Source organism: Manihot esculenta, chromosome 14 (genome assembly GCF_001659605.2).
Source record: "Manihot esculenta cultivar AM560-2 chromosome 14, M.esculenta_v8, whole genome shotgun sequence".
Lineage (NCBI taxonomy): Eukaryota > Viridiplantae > Streptophyta > Magnoliopsida > Malpighiales > Euphorbiaceae > Manihot > Manihot esculenta.
In genome coordinates this window covers 8913739-8935765 of record NC_035174.2, presented here as the reverse complement: position 1 = coordinate 8935765, position 22027 = coordinate 8913739, and the positions used below count along the sequence as shown (strand labels likewise).

The window sequence follows — 22027 nt, the reverse complement described above, 5'->3', positions numbered from 1 at the left end:
CATCCTTCAAATTTTTAAGAAAATGTACAAAAAGATGTAAAAAAATCAGGCCATGCATAAAATGATAAAAACCATGCCTTAAGATTGCAGAGCCTTACGATTTAAGTAGCACGAAATTTCACAAGGATACCCCACCATGCTTAAAGTCTATATATTAAATTTCCGAGTCTTCCATTGTCAATACTCCAAGTCAACTAACGTGTTTAGCAGATAAAGACCATCTCCATAGCCATATATTATAGCGTATAGACTAAATGAAGAGAATCACAGACCTTGTTGGTGACTCCACTGGCCATGGCTGCTTTCTCTTTTATTCTTCTCTTTGCTCTGTTTCTCCCTGTTTTTACTTTTATCAAGGGTTGTCCCCCAGTGTTTCACTGTGGAAGACTGGGTCCGATCAAATTCCCTTTCACTATAGAGGGACATGAGGGGTGCGGTCCCCTTGTGCTGAATGGTTGCAATATGGGAATGCCGATGATCCGGTGGTTTGAGAATGAGACGGGATATCCAATTTGGTATCAAGTCGAAAGCTTCTCCCCAGTAGGCTCTTTATCTACTAATCTTTCGGTTATTAACATGGATCTCCATCGTCGCCTGAATTCTCGGAGTTGCGAGTCCTTCAACAATCTGAGTCTTCCCGGTCTCCCATACGTTACTTTTAAAATGAATTCCAGTCTAAAAACCATGTACAAATGCAACTACTATGTAGAGTCTGGAGATCCTGATAATTTTAGGTTTCATAGTTGCGGTGGCTTCAAAATCTATTACGCTGTCAAGGATAATGCAAGTATTCCAAGTCCTCTGCTTGATTGTTCAACTCTGCAGCTTCCACTCAACATAACCAATGTTGATCACGACATTTTCCGAATTTTAACTTCTACCTTCTCTCTTCTTGTTAGCTTACAGGATCCAATGCAAGGACACAAAGGTGAGTGCAGGCATATATTCCTTTAGACACTTTTCTATATGCCAATTTGAATTTGTCATTTCTGTAATCTTTAAACTAACAATGTAGTTATTTGTACTTTTGATGCAGGATCCGTAACCATAGCATGGAAAACAGTAGGTAATATGCTTTCGCACTTCTTAAATAATTCTTTTTTCAACATTCATCGCAAACTACCTGGCATTACATCAGTTTCTTCCATGGTTATATGTTAAGTTGGAAAGTTAAAGACTACTGTGTATTCTAGCATTACATCACGACATATTCCTAATGTTTTAACTTCTAAATTCTCTCTTCCTGCAAGCATACGGCCAGATAGACTAGAAAGACAGAAAAGTTGTCTCAGGCTTATTTCTTTAGACCCGATTCTATGTGCAACTTTTACATATATATACGCCATAATTATTACTTTGAACTCTGTTGCTAGATCGAGATTGAAGCTAGGACTAGGACTAGGGAATAGGTATTCGACTTCTTCAACATCTCCATTTCGCTTCTGCATATATTTCTCAACATCCAATGGAGAATTTTACTTATAATGATTTTTTCTACAGTATTTTAATCTCCTTTGACCATTGTTGCAGCTCTCTCGGTTTCCGGAATTGTGCTTCTAATTATAGTTTGTTGCTTTATTAGAAAGTTTTCATCCAATTGCTCCATTTTCTATTGGAAGAAGAACACACAAGACCATCACAATATTGAGGCTTTTCTTAAGAACCATGGAGTGCTGGCACCAAAAAGATACAAATATTCAGAAGTTAAGAAAATGACAGGGTCCTTCAATGATAAACTAGGCCAAGGAGGTTATGGAAGTGTTTACAAAGGGAAGTTACCTGATGGCCGCCTGGTGGCAGTGAAGGTATTGAAGGAATCCAAGAGAAATGGAGAAGAATTTATAAACGAGGTTGCAAGCATTAGTAGGACTTCCCACGTCAACATTGTCACTCTTTTAGGATTTTGCTTTGAGGATTCCAAACGAGCTCTAATCTATGAGTTCATGTCTAAAGGATCTCTTGAAAAGTACATATACGAAGAAAATCCCTTGAAAGCTGATCGTCAATTGGGTTGGGAGACATTACACCATATTGCAATTGGCATTGCTCGAGGATTAGAGTACTTGCACCGAGGTTGTAACACAAGGATTCTACATTTTGACATAAAGCCTCACAACATTCTTCTAGACGAAACTTTCTGTCCTAAAATTTCTGATTTTGGACTAGCTAAAATATGCCCAAGAAAAGAGAGTATCATATCGATGATGGGAGCTAGAGGGACAGCTGGGTATATTGCACCTGAAGTATTCTGTAGAAATTTTGGAGGGGTATCTCACAAGTCTGATGTTTATAGCTATGGGATGCTAGTGTTAGAAATGGTTGGAGGAAGAAAGAATATCTGTGTTTCAGTTGATAATACTAGCGAGATATATTTTCCTCATTGGATATTCAAGCGTCTGGAGCTAGGAGAAGAGCTTGGACTTGATGGAACTGCTAACGCAGAGGACAACCAACTAGTAAGAAAAATGGTGGTGGTAAGCTTATGGTGCATACAAACTGATCCCTCAAATAGGCCGCCGATGAGCAGAGTGGTAGAAATGCTGCAAGGGACACTGGACTCGCTGCCAATCCCACCAAAACCATATTTGTCCTCCCCTCCAAGGTCAGTTGCAAGTTCATCGCCCTCACCCACATTATGATTCTTAGGACTATTATGAAATTACATTCTCTCCACTGGCAACTGTTTGTCTCCATGACTGGTTGCCAGCAATGTCTTTTAAGCCATATAATTTTGGGTATATTCCAACAAAACCTCTGCAAATGCCAAATGGCAACTCAGTTGTTAGGATTTAGAAAAGTAATGCATCTCATCTAAGATTGCTGACAAGTTGAGTTGGCAGTTTGTTCATATTATTAGTGTGTTATCATTTCTAGATCTGTCTTAAACATGAAAATAATACAATAATTGGTTAATGGCTCTTCCAATTTTATAAAAGTTATCTAATAATTATATTTACATTTATTAGAAAGATTTAAATATAATTAAATTAATAATTTTTTAATATTAAATTCACTCATAATGCTAAAAAATTAAAATAGTCTTCAAAATACATTAAATAGATTTATTAAAAAATTAATAAATAAAATCATTTCAAAAACATAGGAGAAGAGCTTACTTGTGCTGAATATTTCTTTGGTCGGTTTGAATTGCCTCATACTTTATTTTTTCAAATAATTATCTTTGAAATTCCTCCTAATGGATTGTCTATATTTCAATTTCATGTATATGGTTAAGTTGGAGTTTGCATTTTGAACCAAACTAATATATATATATATTGAAAATTTTAATTATTATATTGAAGATTTAGAGTGAACAATTTTTGTTAATATCAAAATTAATTTAAAATTAATAAATAATTATTTTAATTTTAAAATTTATGTGAACAGTAAAATAGATATTTTGAGATAAAATTTTTAAAATAAATTTTAATTTTAATAATATTAAACCGGTACCCCATAGTTTTAATTTAAAACATTGATTATCGGATAATAAAGTGATAATATAATTTATTTATATGATAATGGTTTATATTTATGTAAAAATATTAAAATATTAAAAATAATAGTTATAATATTAAATTATAAAATAAAAAATTTAAATTTATAAGATGATAATTATAAAATAATAAAGTGAAATTTTAATATATATATATATATATATCAAAATTAATAAATTTGATAATATTAATTTTATTTTATTTAGAAATAAAATAGCATAATAAAATAATTATATAATTAACTTTTTATATATTTAAAAGAGTCATAAAAAAGATAGTTTATATTAGCATAAATTAATTTTAATGTTTTAAATTAAGTTTCAAAATAATTATGATAATTTATTTATTATTTTTAGTATTTTCTATATATTTCTTTATTTTAAGAATTTTTAACATAGAGTTTTAATTTATAAATATTAATTATTTTCAATATAATTCATTTTATTTATATTTTTATAGTTAATTTTTAAATAATATTATTAATATGAAAAGATAATAATAATCAATGCATAAATTATTTTAATCCATAATTTGTAATTTTAATAACAACGGTATAAAAACTTCTAGATTTTATTGTTGGTTCGATTACATAATTTAAAAATAGATTCAGTGAATTAAAAAATTAATATTAACTAATTTTAAAATAAATATTATATTTTATATCTATTTCATTATTATAAATTTTATAACAATTTATTTTTTTATAAAAAATAAAAATAAAAATAATTATATTTAAAGTTGATATATTTAATTATTTATATTATATATAAAAGTGGAAAGGAAAAACGTTGGGATTTCTGATAATATCTTTAGCTCTTTTATTGATTTATGACAGTTTTAATTAATTTATAGTCGATAATTTTATTACTTAAAATAGATAATAATTTTATTATTTCAATTAATTTTATAATTAGTTAAAAAAATCTTTAAAAATATGTATAAAATATATTGATATTAAAATTTTTAAATAAAGATATAAATTAGATGATAATTTTATTATTTAAATTAATTTTAGAGTTTTGCTAAAAAATTTAAAAGAATCATTTAAATTAATAAAAATATAACTAAATTAATTTTAAGTTAAAATTATTAAAACAACATGTTTAAATATTAGAATAAATTCATATTTTTTAAGTAAAAATTAAAATATGAAGTTAAATTTAATTAGTGAGAATTAAAAATATTAATGAAATAAAAAATTTAAAAATAAATTTACTATTATTTGATATTTTAATTTAATTAATTTTTAATTAAATTTAATAGTAAAATAATAAATCATATTTTTTAAGCAGAAATTAAAATATGAAGTTAAATCTAATTAGTGAGAATTAAAAAAATTAATGAAATAAAAAATTAAAAATAAAATTATTATTATTTGATATTTTAAATTGATTAATTTTTAATTAAATCTAATGGTAAAATATAAAAATATTTATCGATTGTAATTTTTAAAATTTATTATTATTCTTTAATGTTTCAGTATTATTTTATAGTTGATAATTTTATTATTTAAAATAGATAATAATTTTATATTTAAATTAATTTTATAGTTAGTTAAAAATATTAAAAAATAAATTGACATTATATCTTTTAAATAAGGATATAAATTAGATATTAATTTTATTATTTAAATTAATTTTGAAGTCTCTTATAAAATTTTTAAAAAAAATTATTTAAATTAATAAAAATATAGTTAAATTATTTTTAAAATTAAAATTATTAAAATGACGTGTTTAAATATTAGATAATTGTTTTCAAAAAAATATTAGATAATTATTAAAATAATAAATTCATGTTTTTAAGTAAAAATTAAAATATGAAGTTAAATTTAATTAGTAAGAATTGAAAATATTAATTAAATAAAAAAATTAAAAATAAAATTACTATTATTTGATATTTTGATTCAATTGAGTTTTAATTAAATTTAATATTAAATTATGAAAAAAATTTTTGATTAGATTAAAATTAGATTGATATGCGATAAATTCTATTATTAATATATGAGTTTTTAACTCTATATCGCTTTTTATATATAAATATTATATAATTTATGATTAATTAATACCACAATTATATTTTTACATTTTAATATGTAATATTACATTTTCATTGATTATTTTTTAATATGTTTTTTTTTTATAATTTTATAAAATTTATTATTATAAATTACTTAGGGATATTTACTTTTTAGTCCTTAAATATTATCATTATTAACAAGTCAGTCCCTGCATTTTCAGAAATATATTAAAACGTCCTTAATTTTTCTCTCCGTCAACGAAATAGTTTTTCTATCATCTTTTCTATTAAAAACAGATAAAAAATAAGAGAGAAAATTTTTAAAATTCAATTTTACTCTCAAATAAAATTCCTTATTTATTTCTTGAATATTGCTATTACTAACAAGTCAATCCCTATTGATGACCGCTGGATTTCTTCACCCCAGAACAGGGGTTTGACCACAGCCAAAGGCCCATGACACAGAGGCCCACGTACTTGATACCCCCCAACAAGCCTGGCTCATTCCAGCTTCCGGGCCGGGCTCGACCAAGCTTCCTCACTCAGTCCAGCCTGATCCCTGACCAGCAGACCCCTCTCAGGCCCAGCGTCCAGCCCAACTCTCGGCCCAGCCCGGGGTCCAGAACAGTACTCACCAGACAGCCTGGCAGATCCGCTCGAACGTACGCATGAGGAGAATCAGAGGCCGTTACGCATGTAACAGGCAGCTGATACCCTAGTACACCCGAATCTGTATGGCAGAGACGCGTGGCCCAATCCTGGAGAGACCTTTACACGTCACCAGCAAGCAAGACAATGTATAAAAGAGGAGTCCCCTCCTCAGAAAGTTTTAAGCCTTATTCTGTAACACAAAACCCTTGAAAAACCCTATTCTATTGGATCTCAGACCATCAATTGGCGCCGTCTGTGGGAAACGAAGGAGATCTTTTCATCACCGGAGTTTTCACTTTCAAAACCCACTGAGATCCACAATGGCAAACCACCAAGAAAGTAACCTTAATATTCCAAATGACTTAAGCTCCGCCCAAGAGGGGCAGCAGTTCTCTTTTTCTAGCCCTACGACGTTGAATAACCAAACACCCATCTCTCTTAATCCCTCGCCAGGCTTGGCAGGGAATACTCCCACCATGACCCTGTCTAACCAAGACATTCAAACCATGGCTCTCCAGCTACAAACCACTGCTCACTGGTTGGGGCAGATAATGCAACAAAGGGGACTTAGCACCCCAGTAAACGCACTCCCAGTAGTGGAGGAACCCAGAACCGATGAACCCCGACCTACCTCTATCCGCCTCCAAACTAACAACCACGATGCCGGAGAAGAGGAAGAACCGGAGGCCCGAATCCATGGGAGAAGGGCAAGAGAGATGATAGAAAATGAAGAGGTGGACGACTATTCTGCTGAAACAACCAGGGAAACGGGAACTGAAACAGAGGAGGAAGAATGTAGTTTGGGCAAAAGATCCAACCCAGAAGACGAGAAAATGAACCAAAAACTGAAAAAGGTTGAAGGAGCAGCTCCTAGCCGAGCTAGGTAAGAAAGATCAGAGTCAAACCTCCTTGCCTACTTCTTCTCCCTTCTCAAAGGTAATGCAGCAGGAGACCGTTCCCAAAAAGTTTATGATGCCGCCGATGGCGGCCTATAATGGGGCTGGAAACCCGAGAGAACATGTCATGAACTATAAGACCTTCATGGAGTTGCAAACTCTGTCAGATGCTCTGATGTGCAAGGTGTTCCCAACAACGCTCTCGGGACCAGCGAGGGCATGGTTCAACAGCCTGGAGGCCGGAAGCATTAAAAGTTTTGGAGACCTTGCCCTCCGCTTCATCAGCCGGTTCGTAGCCGGGGTGCCAGCAGATAGGAAGACAAGCTATCTGGAAACAGTTAGGCAAAAAGCTGGTGAATCTCTCAGAGAGTATGTCGCCCGTTTCAATACGGAGGCCCTGCAAATTCCCGAGCTCGACGAAGGAAGGGCGGTAGAGGCCATGCAAAAGGGAACAACCTCTGCCGAGTTCTTTGGTTCTTTGAGCAGGAAACCTCCGACCTCACTGGCCGAGTTGATGAAGAGGGCGGAAAAGTACATAAGGCAGGATGACGCCTTAGTAACGAGTAGATTTGCCAAAGGGGTGGCAGGAAAAGAGAAAGCCCCGGAGGAAGGAAGGCTGGAGAAACACGAGAAGAAGCGTGGGAAGAGGCCTGAGCCATATAAGCAGGCCTGGGAAAGAAGGGATCAAAGGCCCCCCCCTCCTCCCAGGGCTCATGAACCACGAGTGCTCCCCCCTTGGGTTCCTGAGAAGCCTACTCCCCTCAACGCTTCCAGAGCCGAAGTGCTCATGGCAGTCCAGGATAAGGAGTTCCTCCAGTGGCCTAAACCCATGAGGTCGGAAGCAGATCAGAGGAATCCTGACAAGTATTGTCAGTACCACCGGACACATGGCCACGATACAAATAACTGTTTTCAGTTAATCGCGGAGATTGAAAGATTGATAAAAAGGGGGCATCTCAAAAATTTTGTGAAGAAACCGGAGGGGCAGAGGCCTCCGCCCAGTCCGGCAGCCCAGATGCCCAGGAGAACCGGAGCTGGACCAGTGAATGATGGGTCTAGTGGGACTATTAATATGATTGTTGGAGGAACTGGAGGACGGATGAGCCGTCGAGGAAAGAAGAGAAACCGGGAAGGAGAGATCAGCAATGGCGAGGTCATGCAGATCGTTGAACACTCACCCATGGCCATCGTTTTCTCTTCAGAAGATGCACAGGGCATTCAGATGCCCCATGATGACGCGCTTGTTATTGAAGCAGTCATTCATAATTTTCGGGTGAAGAAGGTTCTGGTGGATGATGGGAGTAAGGTCAATTTATTGCCATATCGGGTTTTCCAGCAGATGGAAATCCCGGAGGAACAGCTGGTTCGGGACCAGTCACCCATCAAAGGGATCGGAGGAGCACCGGTATTTGTAGAAGGGAAGGTGAAGCTGGCCCTTACCTTGGGAGAAGCACCCAGAGCTCGCACCCATCATGAGGTGTTTTTGGTGGTTAAACTCCCACTGAGTTACAATGCGATTTTAGGGAGGCCGGCGTTGTTTAGCTTTGAAGCTGTCACCAGCATCAGGTATTTGGCACTCAAGTTTCCAACAGAAGAAGGAGTGGGAATGGTTCGGGGCAGCCAGGAAGAAGCAAGGGCGGTATACTTGGCCACAGTAACAGAACCGAGCTCAACTGGAGAAGCACTCGACTCGGAAGTTCTGGAGGTCAGAGATGAAACAAAAGAAGCCCGGACAGAGCCAGTCGGAGAATTGGAGACCTTCCCCTTATCAGAAGCAGATGCAAGCAAGGTTTTCAGTCTTAATGCCAACCTCACCAAAGAACAAAAAGGTGAAGTCATGACTCTGATCCGAGGTCACGCGTCGACCTTCGCATGGAAGCCCTCAGACATGCCAGGAATTGACCCCAAAGTGATAACACACCGATTGAATGTCCTCCCCGAGGCCAGACCAGTGAAGCAAAAGAAGAGAGTAGTAGGAAGAGAAAAACAGCAAGCCACCCGGGAGGAAGTGCAGAAGTTAGAAGAAGCAGGCTTTATTAGGGAAGTAATGTACCCACAATGGTTGGCAAATCCTGTGTTAGTTAAAAAAGCCAATGGCAAATACAGGATGTGCATAGATTTTACCGACCTAAATAAAGCCTGCCCCAAAGATTGTTACCCCCTCCCCGATATTAATAAAATGGTCGATTCAACGGCCGGATTTGATTATATGTCTTCTTTGGATGCTATGTCTGGTTATCACCAAATCCCAATGGAGAAGTCGGATGAGGAGAAAACCTCATTTATAACTGAAGACGGGACTTACTGCTACAAAGCTATGCCTTTCGGATTAAGAAACGCCGGGGCAACTTACCAACGATTAATGAATAAAATCTTTAAGAACCAGATTGGCAGGAATGTAGAAGTGTATGTGGATGACATGGTGGTTAAAAGTTCAACTTTTCAACAACACATAGCAGATCTAAGGGAGATATTTGGGGTGTTAGATCAATACAGAATGAAGTTAAACCCAGCAAAATGTGCTTTTTTCATCAGGGGAGGAAAGTTCTTGGGATACATGGTGAGTGGAAGAGGCATTGAGCCTAATCCGGAGAAAGTAGAAGCCATATTGAATATGCCAGAGCCGACCTGCGTAAGGGACGTCCAGAGATTAACCGGGAGAGTGGTGGCGCTTAACCGATTTATGTCGAAGTCAGCAGAAAAGTGTTTACCATTCTTCAAAAAGTTGAGAAAGGTACCAAACTTCGAATGGACGGAAGACTGCCAAAAAGCTTTTGCGGAACTTAAGAAATATCTTAGCTCGCCTCACGTGCTCAGCAGTCCCATAAAAGGGGAAGAGCTTCCGATATATTTGGCAGCCTCAGAACAGGCAATCAGCGCGGTACTAGTAAGGGTAGAAGGAGGAGAGCAGAAACCTGTTTTCTACATCAGCAAGGTACTTAGAGACACTGAGGTCAGGTACTCGAACATTGAAAAATTGGCTTATGCCTTGTTGTTAGCAGTCCGGAAATTCAAAGTTTATCTGGAAGGCCACCAAGGAGTTGTGATGACGAACCAACCCTTAAAGAAGATCCTACGTAGGCCGGAAACTTCAGGACGGATGTTAGCATGGTCCGTGGAAATCAGCCCCTACTGTCTGGAATACCGACCTCGGACAGCAATAAAATCTCAAGCGCTGGCTGACTTCATAGCAGAATGCTCATTCAACGAGGAGAAGGAAGAATCATCCTCGGAGATGCCTAGAAAGGAAGGAGAGCGAGAGCTTTCCCAAGAATTTAGCTGGAAGCTATATGTAGACGGAGCATCAGGATCTGAGGGCAGCGGCGCAGGGATAATGCTTAAGGGGCCGGAGGGCTTCAAAGTGTGTTATGCTTTACGGTTAGAATTCAAGGCTTCTAACAATATGGCCGAGTACGAGGCCTTGGTGAATGGGATGTTGGTAGCCTCGGAAGTAGGGGTAACCGACCTCGAAGTAAATAGTGACTCTCAACTGGTGATCAACCAGGTAACGGGGGTATATCAAGCCAGAGACCCCATCATGCAGAACTATCTTGATAAAGTAAAAGCCATAGAAGCCGAGCTCGCAGAACGGGGAGTTATTGTCAGATTTCAAAGAATACCTCGGGATGAAAATGAGGAGGCAGACCTGCTTAGTCGATTGACCAAAGAAGAATTAGAGCAGCTCCCTGACAAAGTATACATACAGCATATCCGCACACCTGCTTTCAAGAAGACAAACACGGTACTGCAGGTGGACCAGAGCCCAACTTGGATGAGCCCCTATCTGAAATATTTGGAGAAGGGCGAACTCCCTGAAGATAAAGACGAAGCCAGAAAGATAGCAGCTCGAGCTGCCAATTACCAAGTAATAAGGGGAACTTTGTACAGAAAGGGGAAGTCCAGCCCATGGCTCCGGTGTGTAAGTCCGGAAGAAGCTGCAAGGGTAATGGAGGAAATACATAGAGGCCTATGTGGGGCTCACGAGGGAGCAGAGACATTAGCTAACAAAATATTCAGGCAAGGATACTACTGGCCCACTGTTAAGAAAGAAGCAGAAGAGTTTGTCCGAAGGTGCGACGTATGTCAGAGATTTGCTAATGCCATCAGGACCCCTGCCACTCCTCAAGCAAGCATATCCAGTCCATGGCCTTTCTCGCAATGGGGAATTGACATCCTGGGCCCTTTCCCCAAGACTACGGGGCAAAGAAAATTTGTAGTGGTAGCTGTGGAATACTTCTCGAAATGGCCAGAGGCAGAAGCAATAGCAACAATCACAGCCAGAAAGATGATAGATTTCGTATGGGGGCATATCATCTGCAGATTTGGCATACCCAGAGTGCTTATCTCAGACAACGGCAGACAATTTGACTGCAACACTTTCAAAACCTTCACGACGAACGTGGGCATATGGCATAAGTTCTCCTCCGTGGCCCATCCTCAGACCAATGGTCAAACGGAAGTCACTAACAGAGCAATCCTCCAAGGATTAAAAAAGCGGCTGGATGGTGCAAAGGAAAACTGGGCAGAAGAACTCAATAGTATCCTATAGGCACTCCGAACTACTCCCAGAGCACCCACTAAGGAAACACCGTTCGCACTCGCTTACGGTACAGAGGCCGTAGTTCCAGTTGAATTACAGATCCCCACTCATCGAGTTCAATTTCTCAGCGAGGACACTAATGGGGACAAGTTAAGAAGCAACCTGGATGCTCTTGAAGAAGTTAGGGAAGAAGCACAAGTCCGAACTGCTGCTTATCAACAACGAGCGGCAAGATATTATAATCAAAAGGTCAGAGAAAGAAGCTTAAAGGTGGGAGACCTGACTTTAAGAAACTTGGAAGCTACAGGAAAAAGAGCAGCCGCAGGCAAGCTAGCACCGACCTGGGAAGGTCCATTCAAGGTGACAAAAGTGGTTAAGCCCGGGGTATACCGAATTGAAGATATGCAAGGAAACCCCGAGCCCCACGCCTGGAACATCCAGCACTTAAAAAGGTACTTCCCTTGAAATATATGTAAAGAAAAATATTGTACTCTGAAAGGCACAAATAAATAAGATAACGCCATTCTTTACGCAATGATGTTATCTCCATTAAGAATGTTACTTCTCTTTGAAAAAGAAAGAACAAAACAAGATCTCCTGGCGAAAGAAGACCTCCTTGAGACATAGAGACCTCCTGGAGGGAGAAGACCGGGATCCCCAAGATCTCCCGGATGCAAGACCAGGATCCCCAAGATCTCCTGGCGAAAGAAGACCTCCTTGAGACATAGAGACCTCCTGGAGGTAGAAGACCGGGATCCCCAAGATCTCCCGGATGCAAGACCAGGATCCCCAAGATCTCCTGGCGAAAGAAGACCTCCTTGAGACATAGAGACCTCCTGGAGGTAGAAGACCGGGATCCCCAAGATCTCCCGGATGCAAGACCAGGATCCCCAAGATCTCCTGGCGAAAGAAGACCTCCTTGAGACATAGAGACCTCCTGGAGGTAGAAGACCGGGATCCCCAAGATCTCCCGGACAGAAGACCAGGATCCCCAAGATCTCCTGGCGAAAGAAGACCTCCTGGAGACATAGAGACCTCCTGGAGGTAGAAGACCGGGATCCCCAAGATCTCCCGGATGCAAGACCAGGATCCCCAAGATCTCCTGGCACTAAGAAGACCTCCTTGAGACATAGAGACCTCCTGGAGGTAGAAGACCGGGATCCCCAAGGACGTCCCGGAATTACAAGACCAGGATAGGTCGTCCCGGAATTACAAGACCAGGATCCCCAAGATCTCCTGGCAAAAGAAAACCTCCCTAAGACATAGAGACCTCAGTAAAGAAGAAGACCGGGATCCCGTAGAACTCCCGGAAAAACAAAATAAAGGATAGCCGGTGAGGCCCCAAGGTCACCCCGGCACAGCCAGGATCTCGTAAGACCTCCTGAAGGTAAGAATAGTTGGTGAAGGACTTCAGGGCCCCCCAAAAAATGAAAATTTCCCATAACTTTATGCAGGAACAACTTACAAAACTATATTTCCGACCTCACAAACATAGAGAGGTCCGGCGCTGCCGAAAAAAAAAAAAAAAAAAAAAAAAAAAAAAGAGAGAGGTCGAGCTCCCAGCTCGGACCGATAAGCCCAAGACCGAGCTCCTAGCTCGGATAGATTCATTTCTTCAAAAGATCAAGATACGAAAGCCAAAAACAAAGGCCGAGCTCCCTCCATAGAAGAACTCATAAATCCTTAGGAGGATACTAAGGCTATAATCAAAAGCCTAAATCAGTTTATTTAAAATAAATATACAAAGTCACAACGAAGAAAGAAGGACTAGAAGTCAAAAACTAGCATGACAGTTGCCATCAAATGGGTACGAGATTTGATCTCTCAGACGACAGCTAAGAGCTGAACTCACAACTTAAGATTAATTTAGAGCTTCTGAATAAACATATGAAGTCTACATTACACATACGAAGAGTAAAGATAAATGTCAAAGAATATGAAAAACAAAAAGGAAACTAATATTCCATTAATAACTATTACAATTTATTTCTCCGGTGAGGAAGGAGGATGAATAGTCCTTAAAGGACTTACATCAATAAGAACACCCTCACTATTTCTATTTACAGCCACCCCTGAAGGAAGCTCGGTGTCCTTTGGACCAGAGCTCTCAATAGTAGGGGCAATTTCTGACCCAGGGTGAAGGCCTTCTTTCACAGAATCAGGATCGTCCTCCTCCGACCCTAGCTCGGATCCCTCTGAAGAAGACTCAGCTGGCCGATCTCGGTCCCTCCGGCAATCTCCTCGGGGCAAAGGGAAATCATCCTCCCCGTATAGCACTGACTCGCCATCTGAGTCCACTTCGCGCCTACGAAGCTTGGCCAAAGGAATATCAGGAGCCTGTCTAGCTTCTCTTAAACCGCGATTGTAGCCAGTTACATACATGCGGTAGGCCTTATCAAAGATAGCCTGTTTCATTTCACTAGAAGCTTTATACTCATCAAGATGTTCTTCACAAGCCTCGGCTACAAATTCCTCAAACTCAGAAGAATCTTTGTAGTCCTGAAGATGAGCTTCACAGGCCTGCTCAATTTTACCCTTTAGCTCATCAGACTCCTGATACTCCGCTATGTACTGATCGCGCTTCAGCTGAGCCTTCCCTTCGGCATACTTTACCACCTCAAGCAGGGCTAAACATTTACGTTCCAAAACTCTGACTTCATTTTTCAGCTGTTGTTGGCGAAGGTCGAACTCTTCAGCTGAGGAAGTCAAGTCTCTGATACGGTCAGAGCTTGTGCTCAACTCCTGCTCAAGGACCTGCACCCGAGCTAAGGCCATCTCTCTCTGAGCCTTTACTTCCTCCAGATGAGTCTGAAGTCCTTCGAGATCAGCCTTTAGGGCATCAAATTGGCGCTGGACTTCAGCTTTCTGGCTAACGGCCTCATCTCTCTCCTTGAGAGCCTCTGTCATAAAGGACAGCTGCTCTAGCACTCCTCTACAGCGAACCTCCAAGGTAGCTGCCCTCTCATCAGCCTCCTGGAGAACATTGCGAGTCCGAGACAACTCATCTTCTAAGGACGAGGTATGCTTTGCCGTCTCGGCTGTTTTCTCTTCAGCCTTTTTGAGGGCCTCCAACGCAGAATGCAATTCCACCTGGAGGGACTGGATCTGCTCCCGAGCAGCTACCAAATTGCCCCTCGCATCACTGGTGGCAGATATATTCTCCTCCAGACGTGCCTCTTCAATTCGGCGATCTACGGACTCCCGGAGGGAGCGATCACGGATATCCACCTCCATAAAGAGGCCCGTCACCTAACATGAAAACGCAACCATCAAGAAAAAGAAACAAAGCAAACTGAAAGGAGGGGGAAAAATGACTTACCATTAGAAGCATCTCCCTAATGGACGATCCGAGCTCCTCACGAGAGCGAGACTGGAAGGATGCTTGCTCCTTGGTAAAGCTGGCTAAAAGGCCGGTCAGAGCAAGAAGGCGTGGATCCGAGGCCTCTGTGGCTCCACCAAACATTTGCTCCCTAAGAAGGTCGGCAACAGCACTGGCCGGAGACTCGGATGTAATACCCGACGTCTTTAGAAAATTGCCAGGAGAAGGCAATGACGGGTCAGCAGCAACACCTTTCCCTTTCCCAATGGGAGGAAGAGCTGGAGAAGATCCTGTTGCAACCCTGGACTTCTTCCGGACAGGAGAAGAGGCAGATTTTCCAGAAGAGGCTGGGCGCTTGCCTCCGATCTTTGCTGGAATGCCCTCAGAACCCTCAGGTTCAGTCCTCACAGGGGCAGGGGCACTTTCACCAGAAACCTCTGGACTTTGACCCCCTAGGAGGATGATCTCCATCCCCGTCCCAGAGGTCTCCTTGTCTTCAGCAGGGGACTTAAACTTTCCCCTTGACACCTCCTCAGTAGAATGGGCAGCACCCTGTCCCACTTGTTCAGTAGACTTTGAGCTCAACCCACCACGGCTAGATGGCTGAGCTGATTTAGTGCTGTGAGAGCTCGGCTTGGAAGCTCGAGAAGAAGCTTTACCAGAAGGCCGGCTGACCTTCTCGGAGGAAGCGACCTGAGCTAGCTCTATAGCAATCTCAGTTACAGAACGCCCATCCCCGAAGGCGTCAAAAATTGCGTGCATGTTCTCCCGAGACAGGTCAAGGTTCTTGGGGAATTTGATGCCGTCCATTTTAACCTCAGAAGCTGCAAAAAATAAGAAGTTATACAGAATCAGCATATTATCTGATATTCTTAACAACGAAGAAACAGAATAGCCGGACAAAGCACTATACCCGTGTCCTGGATATCCCTAAGGTTGGCCGCAAACATACACTTCTCGACATCATACTTCCTCTCAACGGAAGTCAGTCGAAGCAGCCCAACCTGCTCAATAAGACTCAATTCGGGCAGATCATTACAGCCCGGAAAGATCTCCCCCCAACTTAGGCCCACATCCCACGATCGGCAGGACCCTAGTTTCAGCTCCGCCACAAGGAAATTCTCTATCCACCCCTTTATAGAATCCTTGTAGCCCGTAAGAAGAGATAGCCCATTGCGGGGGGAAAAGTAATAGAAGTTTTGCTTCGCCCTAACCAGGCGGAAAAAAGTAACAAACAGACAGGCCGTAGGTGTGAAACCCCAACACAGACAGATAGACTCGAAACAGGACATGAATAAAATGGAATTTGGGGATAACATTCGAGGAGTTACCCCAAAGTATTCAAAGACCTCAACAAAGAAAGGGGAAAAAGGAAATGGTAGACCAAATTCTCTCTGCTTTAGGAAAAACACTATGCTACGACCCTCTTGGGGATCCACTAAACCAGGAGGGGGAGGGTAGGGAAGAACTATCCTCTCATTTGGACGAGGTGCTCGAATAAAATACAACGGAGTATCTAGAAGCCTCCGGGAGATGTGATCAGTTATATTGGAAGACGTAATACGTGACTCAAGGTTAACAACATCAGGAAGCTTTGAACTTGCCATTGAAGAACAAGGGAGCGTACCTGAGAACACAATAAGGTGAAAAACGCAAAAGGAGTCGCAGGAAGCCAGAGAGCAGAAGAGAGCTAATTTCTTCGGAAGACAGAAGGAATTCGAAATGAAAGGCAATGATGAGACGGAACGTTGATCTGAACAGTTTTGTCTTGGAGCGGCGCGATCATTAATTGCTCTCGAAGTTTACCCTCTCAACGGTTAAGTAATAACCGGAGAGAAGGTAAAGGGGCAAACGGATGATCGCTGGGCTTGTCTACATCTATCAAGGGCCAGGTCCACAATGATAGCCCATCACTTAAAGGCCCAGGCATGCCCAACTTGTTCAGACTTGATCTCCAGCCAAGACAACGTAACCCACAAGATTCATCACTTCACCACATCCATGGCAAGTATCAAGGAAATGGAAAGAAAAACTCAAAGATGCAAGCAGATGAAAGCATGATAAAGGTTAGACCTACTCATCACATAGAATATATAAGATTTGACTTGTTAAAACAAGGGTACCTCGGATCTATACTGAGCTGAGAGCTTAGAGTTCAACTTATCAGAAGCCGAGCTCATAGGTCGGAATAGTCCAGCTCGGACAACATGACCTGAGAGCCCGGCCAGCTAACCCAGAGCTCATTTCACTAAGCGAAAGACAGAGCTCTCAGGTCGGCTAGTCTAGCTCGGACAACGCACCTGAGAGCCCGGATGAAGGAGACTCAAAGCTCAATTCATCTAAGTAGAGACCGAGCTCATAGATCGGTCAGACAACCCAGTTTGGAAATATGAAAGCCCAGTTGGCTAAATGGATCCGAAGTCCGGCTCACGAGTACAGTTAGTTCAGCTCGGAAAAAACAAATTTCAGTTAAAGCTACGAAGAAAAGCAGTTTCAGTACTCCATCCATGGTAGAGAAAGAACAACTCAAGTATGAACGAAAACGAGAACTTCATTAAAAGAAAAGCACATTACAGCACGTTACAAAGGCCTACACTACAGGACGAAAGACTATCCTTAAAGGATTTACATAGCCACATGCATCATCATCAACAATTACATCGTTATCACCTATCCTACTACTTCGGCCTTCGGTTCGGAGAAACTCTCGCAGCTCGATATGTGAGTTTGGCAGAAAGAGCTGCAGAAAGCCAAGAAGTTAATCCTCATAAGCGTTTCCCATGGATCCTCTGTAGGTCGGCATTCGGTTGCCCAAGTGTGATACGCGTGACAAACTCACATGTCATATGCTGTGTGTATATCACGCATAAAAAAACACGGGCTTCAGATTACGACCTCAGGAGGATCGCCGGGCTAACGTGTGAAGGTACCAGCAGAAGCTTGACTGAGTGTAGCAGATCTCAGTCTCGCGTAATACTGGTACTTCACATCAAAGAGACTAATAATACTGGTGCTTCACATCAAAGAAAACAACAAGCCGAGCACTTGAGCCCCTTCCATTTATATCCAAAGAAGGCAGCAACGGGGGAGGTCGGCCAGAAGATCTGGGCAAAATAATTTCAGCAACTTGCCGAATGGTCCCACCCATCAACCGCCCTACCAGACGGATCCCCAAAGCAACATTCAAACTCCTTAGAGGTAACATCCACTCCTCTGAAATTTTGAATTGACTCATCTTCGTCTCAGGTACTACGAAAGAGTCCCAAAACAGAGATAAGTTAGCACAATTTTCCGTCGAGATGATAAAAGTAAGATTAAAACAAATTCCTGGGGCAACACAGCAATGTAATATCAAGCTCGCCTTCGCCCGCTTGAAGAAGGCACCAAATGGATCCTTCACAGATAAAACAAGAAAATCTCTCTGTTCCAACAAAGTGCCTGGGAATGGTAAAGAGGTGAGGTTAATATATATATCCAAAAGTTTATGTTTTGCAGGACAAGGTAGAGCCGAATTCTCAATTAATGCTGTCAGAATCCTTCAAAGATATTCATGAGAAAGGAAAGAAAAGACATGTCCAGATAACAATGACAGGAAAGCAAAAATAACCGAGAACGCGGAGAATAAAGAAAAGTCCGAAAGAGGAAAGAGCAGATAGGATTCAGAAACTGCGCAAAGATAAAAAAATGAAAGAGTATTATAAAGACACCTGGACACGAACAGGCGCAGCCATGATGGTTCTTGATATTCACCCCCTCGGCAGTTGGAGCAATAACTCCCGAGAAGGTGAAGGGGCAATTGATGACCGCTGGATTTCTTCACCCCAGAACAGGGGCTTGACCACAGCCAAAGGCCCATGACACAGAGGCCCACGTACTTGATACCCCCCAACAAGCCTGGCTCATTCCAGCTTCCGGGCCGGGCTCGACCAAGCTTCCTCACTCAGTCCAGCCTGATCCCTGACCAGCAGACCCCTCTCAGGCCCAGCGTCCAGCCCAACTCTCGGCCCAGCCCGGGGTCCAGAACAGTACTCACCAGACAGCCTGGCAGATCCGCTCGAACGTACGCATGAGGAGAATCAGAGGCCGTTACGCATGTAACAGGCAGCTGATACCCTAGTACACCCGAATCTGTATGGCAGAGACGCGTGGCCCAATCCTGGAGAGACCTTTACACGTCACCAGCAAGCAAGACAATGTATAAAAGAGGAGTCCCCTCCTCAGAAAGTTTTAAGCCTTATTCTGTAACACAAAACCCTTGAAAAACCCTATTCTATTGGATCTCAGACCATCAAATAGATTTTTCAAACTATCGTTAGTTGAATATGATCAGAATATATTTACCTTTATTTTAATTGGGTAACAATTAAAAGGATAAAAATTAAATTTTGGATTGATAGGTTAATGTCTTTTTAAAATTTAAATTTTATTATTAAGTAATATTTATTTTTTAAATTAATTTAAGTTAAATTAATCATTATATATGTAATTAATTAAATTTTATTGAAACATAATTTTTAAAAAATTACTAATTTATGATTTAATGATATAATATAGTGTAAGTATACATTTTATTTTATTGTAAAAAAAAATTAGTTAAATAATATCTTTTAATGTAATAATTATTCATATATTTATATATAATTATTCTATAATATATATAAAAATGAAAAGAGATAAAAATATTAAGATTGTCCATAATGCACTTAGATCTTTTATTTATTTATAATAGCCTTTAATTAATCTATAATGGATAATATTATAAAATAAAAAAAAAATAAAAAATAAAAAAATAATTAAAAGCTTTGGTTTCGGGAAGGATCCCGAAACCGCAGCCACTGTCTCCCTCCTCCAGAAACAGAGCTTTCTCTGTTAGTTAAAAAAAAATTTTTCATTTTCTTTAAATCCAAATCTTCAAATCTCAACCCAATCAACCCATAAATTTCAGAAATTCTTAGCTAGATCCTGATTAAACCTATATCCTGCTCAGAAATTCAATAAATTCTTTCAGAGACTCCAAATTGAATAGGTGAGTTTTGTCCCTTTTATTCAAATTTTTACGATATAATTTATTTTCTCTACTCTTTTAATAGTGATTTTTGGTGATTTGAGAATTAAAAGGGTATATATTTTAGTTAGGTGCAATTAATGAGTTTTAATATTTCTTTTTGGGATGATAATATTTACAGCTTATTGAGTATTTTTGTTGAGTTTGAGTATTTTTGGGAGGTCTAGCTATGCTGAAATACTGTCCAAATTTTCTTAAAAATATATATATAAATATATATTTTTTTTAAAATATGGGGTAGGGGAGTCGAACCTTTAACCTCACAAGGCTACAAGGATGCACTTTCCACCAGGTTAAGCCTCGGAGTGCATATATAAAAATATTTTTAAATTTTATATTTTACGTTTTATATTATTGTCCTAGAGTATTTTTTTTATTATTTTATATATTATTTTATTTTCTTTTTAATTCTAGGAGAGAGGATCCAGCTTCCAGAATAGATAATAAGTGTCCTCCTGCGATCTAGGTCTTTTGTCCCAAGTATTCTGGTGAGTGGATAAATATATAACATTGATATTTTTCTTAAATATATTTATATGTGTATAAATTACTTTGTTTATTTAAAATGGGAAAGGATAAAGTTAATTTATATTTCTTGAATAAATGAAAATTGAATTTAAAGCACAACTGAATAAATAGCCGATTACACTTTGTATATGCACCGAACAGATAACACCTTGATGACAAGTAATTTATTTTCAGCATGATATATATATATATGTTGTCTTTGAGACAGCGCTTGATATAGAGATAGCCTTTGAAGCGTATGTCAGGTGGTCACCCTTTGGGGTAGCTCTGCACATGTGTACGACCAGCATTTCATTAGCTCTTGGACCAAATTTGTCATTATAGAGCCTAAGATGCCAGCATTGCTCTCAGGCTGTTATTATTTTATTATACCTGAGATGCCAGCATTATCTACAGGGAACATATTATGAGTGTATGCGGATTCTATTTTTCACAGTTTATTTTATATTGATAGAATTAAATTGTATTTATTCAGTTGACTGATTTTAGCTAAATGTTTGGTACTATTAAGTACCTAAACTTATTTTTTCCCCTTTGTTATTTATTTATCCGCTCACTGAGTAGTTGTACTCACCCTTATATTTCTTTTAATATTACAGTTCCTTTTTGGTGATCTGCTTAGCAGTCCTCATCTTCTTGTTTGTCCTTCCTTCCACATCGTCCACTCAGAGTCTATAGGAGGTCGGACCAATCCTAAGTTTTTTGTCTTTTCTTTTTGTACTTTTGATAGATTATGTATAGATTGTACAGTCCAGTGGAAAAGGTATTTTGTTGATTGTAAATATTTTATGAATTGACAGGTCCAACTATCAGTTTTTCTCTTTTATGCTTAATGTTTTGGAATTATAGCAGGTTACATGTTTTTATATATATAAATATCAGGGGAGGTTCTGTCAGTTTTCCTGGTCATATCCATATCTATAGTTTTGGGTTGGGAAAATAGATTTGTATATAATAGCTAGCACAGAACTACTAAATAACTTGGGTTAATCATTTTGGACCAAGTGAAAAATGGGTCCAAAAGTTATTTGAGCCAGTTCGGGCCCGGCTGTTTCAATTGGTATCAGAGCTAACTTGGGTCAGACAAATTGTGCGGAACTAGTGGGTCTGCGAGGAAAAGGCTACCCGTGAGAGACGAGGTGGAGCCACCCGAGGTACTTAGTGAACCACAATAACCAAGGGTTCGGTCCTGTTGAACCCATTTTCCATTTGGTCCAAAATAATTAATCCAAGTTATTTAGTAGTTCTGTGCTAGCTATTATATACAAATCTATTTTCTTCAAATCTTCTGATGTGGGACGGTCAGCTGCCGCAATTCTGTCAAGCAGGTAGCTGACTGTTACACTCGATCCCGCTAAATTTTGCGACGGCCTCGTCACAACTGAATCCATTACAATTATAAAAAAAAGTAAAAAAGAAGATTCAAGATTATTTTGTAATAGAGTTATATTACAATTGAGAAATATATTATAAATATATTTTATAATATTAAATTAAAAATTAATAGACTGTATG

General features: G+C 39.6%; 1 protein-coding gene across 1 annotated transcript; it reads left to right on the top strand.

Moving 5' to 3' along the window:
• The first annotated feature begins 20 nt into the window (after positions 1-20).
• LOC110599624 (LEAF RUST 10 DISEASE-RESISTANCE LOCUS RECEPTOR-LIKE PROTEIN KINASE-like 2.1) lies at positions 21-20482 on the top strand. The gene is made up of 4 exons (XM_021736096.2): positions 21-928; positions 1037-1066; positions 1531-2602; positions 20399-20482. Exons 1-4 carry the CDS (start codon positions 295-297, stop codon positions 20448-20450), a joined length of 1788 nt encoding a protein of 595 aa, XP_021591788.2. The 5' UTR covers positions 21-294; the 3' UTR covers positions 20451-20482.
• The last annotated feature ends 1545 nt before the right edge of the window (positions 20483-22027 follow it).